Source organism: Trachymyrmex septentrionalis, unplaced genomic scaffold, assembly GCF_001594115.1.
Source record: "Trachymyrmex septentrionalis isolate Tsep2-gDNA-1 unplaced genomic scaffold, Tsep1.0 scaffold32, whole genome shotgun sequence".
Taxonomy (NCBI): Eukaryota; Metazoa; Arthropoda; class Insecta; order Hymenoptera; family Formicidae; genus Trachymyrmex; species Trachymyrmex septentrionalis.
In genome coordinates this window covers 4,148,440-4,154,433 of record NW_017305485.1, presented here as the reverse complement: position 1 = coordinate 4,154,433, position 5,994 = coordinate 4,148,440, and the positions used below count along the sequence as shown (strand labels likewise).

Sequence of the window (5,994 nt, the reverse complement as noted above, 5' to 3'; positions counted from 1 at the left end):
ATACACACTCAAAATACATAATTCTCTTATTTATTAAATATATGTGTACATTTTTTTCTATCAAGCATTTTATGTCTGACAAAGAAACAAAGAATAAATATTTTTATTGTACACAATTTTATTATAATCAAACATGCGCTATGTGCAACAAAAATATAATATATCTATAAATATATAATAGTACCAATAATTACGTAAATTATAGCTTATGTATTTAAAAACCTAATTGTGTTTTTCTTTCTATGTACATTCTATTCGAAATGGATTTACAAAAATATTAAGCCTTTTATAATAAGTCAAGTAAATTCTATTAAGTATTTAATATAAGTATTTAATATTAGCAAAAAATTATTCTTTCCGCATTTTTTTCAAGAATTGAAAGTTTCAGTTCGACGACCTCATGCTGTCGTATAATTCTACTATGTAATTGAACAATTTCAAGAGTTTTCCGATAAACGAAATAGATTTTATAGTAAAAAAAAATAATTTTGCTGAGAAAGTATTAAGGATGTTGATTGTAATACTCATTCAAAAGACGAAATTTGTATATCAAATTACTTTTAATAAATAGCAATTGAACTGGAGAAAATTATTCAACGGTGTTACAACAATTTTTCCAAGTGTATATAACATGTATATAACAATAATAATTCTTAGCAGATATAAATTTTTTTGAAGTGTATTTATAATATAACATTTAAAATAAAAAAAAGTTGTATTGATTAATTATACATGTTATATATCATAAAGTATAATTATAAAACATAACGGTAAATCTTTTAATATTTTCTATTACATAATTAGAATTTTATGTAATGAGATTTATAAAATCTCATAGTATCTGGCACTTTTCTTCCTTATTTGATATACAGTATCTGCTAAGAATTAAAAAATTAATAAATACACATTAATCACTCATGTAATCTTATTCGAGGCACTGTATTACTAGAAGATACTATTTTGTAAATATAGAATTATATGCACTATTATCTTTAAGGAAGGCAAAAAGGGAAGGTTTAGAAACTTTTGGTTACAATATATACATAATTTGTATAGATATTTTTTTAGAATTTCGGTTATCATCAGTTAATCAGTTAATTGGTTTAGTAAATGGCTTCAACAGACTCAACAGTTGAGTGAGCGTTCGCTGCTATTGATGTATTCCTTCCAGGTCTAAAATGTTAATTGGATGATCTAAAAGAATACATCAATAACAGCGAGCGCTCACTCAACTGTTGAGTCCGCTGAACGTAGCCAATGTGAAAACAAAATCGTTCTAAGATTACACAAGTTGTACCTTCACTCTGTTTGCTTTTTACACATTGAAAAAATTAATATTTTTTATGAAGAATTGAACGGAAATATATTTTATAAATTATATTATCTAATCTGTATAAGTCAATTGCTTTGTACATTATGTCCTAAAATCAGTGGATATTTTTTTATCGCAGCTTTTTCATTCAATATAAAGATGATCTCGTCATCTTCAGTATTGAAGAATTTATTTCATAGAAACTTATAACTGAATGGAAGAATATTTTTTCTCTCTCGTAATCTAATTAACAAAAATGTTTATTTTCAACGCTTATTACTAAAAAATTATGTGCGTCAAGTTTTTATTAAAAAAAGATCAGTTTTATAGAGACGATTTACAGTAAGAATATCCAACAATTTTAAGACATCCTGTTATGTGTTGAATTTAATAGAGATATTTAACAACTCAACAACATTGAAGTAGTAATTTGCTCATTTACGTGACTTACTTTATATATTACAAAAAATAACTAAAATCTATTAGAAATGGAGTTGGTTGGAAATAAATTGTCATATTAAATTATAAAAGAAAATACATAATTTTTCTTTTATAATTTAATGATGTAGATTCACTGCTTTTTAAAGCTTTTCAAGATTGGATAGATGTTGTCAAAGGCTTCATAAATTTCTCTGCGAACTTTTGCACCTGGTGACATATATAAGCATACAATAATTATTTAAGTACAAACATGTAATAATTTCCGAACTTAATTTCCAAATTCTTACAGGTCTGGATGAATTATATTTGAAAATTGTAAAAAACTTTAAAAATATTCCCAAAATGTTTTGCAACATGTATATACTTTATTACAAAATTACTATACATATAACAGATATAAAGTATGAACACTCACCTGTCAATACTACTTTCCCTGAGACGAATATAAGCAATACAATTCGAGGTTTAACCATTCTATATATTAGACCTGGAAATAGCTCTGGTTCATATGACGAGAATTGGCCATGAGAGAGCACTAAACCTTCTAATCTAATTGGAAACTTAACATCACAGCTGCCGACCATATTTTGGATTTTAAAATCTAGGAACTTTGCCTAAGTAAAATTAAATCGTAATATCAATTAATAAAGATTTACATTATTATTAAATATTTTGTCGCGATAAATTGTATAAATAATTCTTTTTAGAACACATATTTCATATTTCAAGTTTATATCTAAATGCTACGGTTCTCATGCGATTAAATGTGTCAAATTATGGATTTATTAAGTATTACAGAAAGATTATTACGAGTTAATATTTGAAGAGGGCTCAATCCGGCCGAAATTTGTAATGTTTTATATTTGAATTTAAACTGTATTTTTTTTATTTTTACTTTTCTTTGTAATTTATTCTTTTTAATTGTGTTACAATTTAAAATGTGTTTGACTCTTATTTTGCTCTTTATTTATTGTTATTTATTTAGTAAATAATTCTATATTTAAAAAACCTATATCGAGAAAAATAACTCATTTTATATCATTTTTTAATAAGTTTGCCGGTACTTACAGGAAAACCTAATTTTTGGATAATTCTTGCATACTTTCTGGCAGCAAGACGTGAATCTGCCTCACTCTTGGCGCCAGTACAAACCATTTTGCCGCTACTGAATATCAGTGCGGTGGTTCTTGGTTCTCTTATTCGCATGATAACAGCTGCAAACCTTTTCGGATTATATTCGGCATTTCTGGCATGAAGTGCTATCTTTTTCAAGTCAAGTTTGCAATTTAAGTTAACGGTAGACACAATATTTCTAAAATAAAGCGGAAATATGATTAAAGAAATAAGAAAAGGCAGACATGAATTATATGTCAAGTGTTTTTATTGAAAGAATTACTTACTGCAACTGTGGTAAAATTCCAGGATCCGCGGAAGCTGGGGTCATTGGTGTCATTGGTCCTGGGGTCGCGGGACCTATCGATGACGGTGCTATTTGATTATTTTGTGGTACTATCGGAGACATCATATTTTGCTAAAGAAGAAGGAAAAACCAGTTAAAATAATAAAGCAAATATTAATATGCTTAGAATACTGTATCTTAATTGTATCTCTTTCAGTCTCTCAAATTCTTTACTCAGAATTGCACAAGATCGTTATTGTATAACAGAAATTTGACGTTCTTTAACGTGTGTTTTTTCAATTTTAAGTTTCTAATACTCAAAATTAATCCATAACTGTAATGTAGATTCTAGAATATTTTCCTGAAAAAATATCTTAGGATCTAAAATCCAGTTATGGATTAAGTTTGAGTATCAGAAACTTAAAATGGACTTAAAACTTCCTAAAAAAATTGGGAAAAATTTCCTAAAAAAATTTTCCTTTTAAGTAGTAATGATTTGGAATAATCTAGTTTCATAATCTTATTTAATTTATGTTAAGTTCAAGTATTGTAATTTGTTATATAGTTGAAAATTTTTAAACTTAAAAGTTCTTAAAAAAAAACTTAATATCAAAAAACATCAAATTAAATATTTCTTTCATCAGCATCACAAAAAATATACTTCTGTTACATATTACTATTAACAGGTCTAGAATTTTTAATTCCATCGTAATATTATACTTAGCATAGATAACATTAAATTCAACATTGAATTACTGGCGTTTGTGGCTGCATAAGACTCTGTGGTGTCGCAAACGATGGTGTTGGAGCATATGTGTGCATATTTTTTTGTGATGGCGTTATCATTAGCATGCCACTCTGCATATTGGGACTCATCGAGTGCAGTTGCTGCAATTGCTGGAATTGTTGTGACTGCTGCTGCTGCTGTAACGCATTCGGCAGGATCTGTTGATCCTCCTCTGGTTGATGCAGAGGCGTGCCGATGCTAGGTATACTGAAGCCGGGACTCGGAAGCATCTGATCCATTTTGCACTCTTAATATACACGTCACTGATGCTGTTTACAACAAATCTTATGTGGAAGTATGAAAGAGATGGAATCCTTGAGGTTATACTAACATCTTCACGAAGTAGTCAGTGATTTATTTTAATCAGCAGTGAGATATAACCTCTGAAATTTTAATAAATTATTAATTATCAAGAGATTTCTATCTTCATGTCTTTCTAAAAGACACCAAAAATACGAATATCATACAAAAATCTTTGTAAGCAAAAGTTCAACAGAAATTCCAATCTTAATATTAGTTGTCTAATAAATATTTGTTATCATAAATTTAAAAATCTGGTAAATGTGCAGTATAATGTTTTCATCTCTGATTTTCTTATAATTTTGTAAATTTGTATTTTCATGCATAGAATATATTTTGAGAAAAAAATCGTCACATAAGTCCCGTTTGTTTTTAGGAAAATCAGAGATAAGGGCATTATATTGTATACTTGTCAAAAATTTGACACTATTTTTATCTCGTTAAAATATTAATATTATTACAATCTGAAAATTTACCTTGCCACGAAATCGTTCGAGTTTTATCATGGAATTTACAGGATGTCGTGTCTATTCTCATCAACTTGTGACCACTGCATTAAGCTAAATACAAAAAAATCGATCAAATCGTGAGGAAATAATTCCTGAGAAAACTTTGTCTCATAAATCAAATAGAATCGAATTCAAACGGTTTATTAATTACTTTTCATTCTCATTTTACAGCCTGCAGCGTCTTGTTTACAACCACTTTTAAATCATGAACACTTACGTCCTATAGACGCTCGCTTCTCCATGCACGTTTATTTCTAAAAACCACTTAAAACTAGTCGAAATATTTCGTACCTTTAATTCTAACAGCCAATAAAAACGTGACACCATATGTCGCCATTTTGTCGCGGTTATTTAAACTAGGCCTTATATCATAATAAAAATTGATTTCCCACAAGCTTGTTTCCACTTTAATATTAACGCTTTCTCTTTTGAGAAGCGATAAAAATATATATTTATGAATTTTTTTTTTCGATGATTTTTATGTGGCAAGTATACTTATTTTGGTCTCTCGAGCTGTCACTTAAAAATTATTTTATCTCGACGAAATTATTCATCTTGAGAATACGCACACCTGATTTCTTTTCATCATTTCTCTGAGAAACTTTCTATTTTTTTTAGTATGTGTGAGCTGGGTCATCGATTTACTTCTCGTATTTAGAACCAGGCGCTTCTTTAAGCTCATATAAATATTTCTTTATATTCTTATTTTTTATTTATATTTATATTTTATGTGAAATTTTTCCACAGACTTTTGTGATCAGTATTCTGGCATTTATAGTTAATTTTTGTATTTAAGACTGTCTTAAGTATAGTTTTAAGATGTCAAAAGGTCGTATTAACATCTTAAAGGTGCCTTTTTATGCTGACGCTTCATGCTTATTTTTAGCATCAAAATAAATTATGTGATCAAAATTAACACTTGATATTGTGATTCGTCAATTTTTATCAAGTGATTTGTTTTGACACTGAAAATGAGCATCGTGTGTCAGCATGAAAAGACATCTTAAACTTCGCGTGGCACATTAACTCATTTTTTGATGAATTTTGGAACGCATCAAATGGCGCCAAAATCGTAGGGTTAATGGCATCAGTGATCCGATCAGATGGTATGACAGATTCGCAATCTTGTAGGGAATATTATTTGAAAAATAGATTAGATTAGATTGGAAGATATTTAAAAAAATGTTATTTAAAATAAGGAGAGGTCATTCATTTATGAATTTATTACCCTCTCATGGTGTTGATT

The 5,994-nt window shown here is 28.3% G+C and overlaps 2 protein-coding genes across 3 annotated transcripts in view; one reads left to right on the top strand and one right to left on the bottom strand.

The window, feature by feature from the left end:
* The window catches only part of LOC108749838 (luciferin 4-monooxygenase-like), a 4,447-nt gene extending 3,311 nt beyond the window's left edge, over positions 1-1,136 (top strand). Inside the window, exon 6 of the mRNA XM_018488813.1 lies at positions 1,069-1,136. Within this exon, the coding sequence (XP_018344315.1) occupies positions 1,069-1,136 (68 nt within the window). The remainder of the gene's footprint in view (positions 1-1,068) is intronic.
* Positions 1,137-1,811: 675 nt separating this feature from the next.
* LOC108750035 (TATA-box-binding protein) lies at positions 1,812-4,952 on the bottom strand. 2 transcript variants are annotated; one of them, XM_018489217.1, is made up of 7 exons: positions 4,900-4,933; positions 4,716-4,799; positions 3,909-4,322; positions 3,154-3,284; positions 2,822-3,065; positions 2,169-2,367; positions 1,812-1,960 (listed from the first exon to the last, which is right to left on the bottom strand). In XM_018489217.1, the coding sequence occupies exons 3-7, from the start codon at positions 4,176-4,178 to the stop codon at positions 1,884-1,886; spliced, it is 921 nt and encodes a 306-aa protein (XP_018344719.1). In that variant the 5' UTR covers positions 4,179-4,322; positions 4,716-4,799; positions 4,900-4,933; the 3' UTR covers positions 1,812-1,883. The 2 variants fall into 2 exon arrangements, with proteins under 2 accessions (XP_018344719.1, XP_018344718.1); XM_018489216.1 differs by having other exon boundaries at positions 4,716-4,952.
* Positions 4,953-5,994: the final 1,042 nt, after the last annotated feature.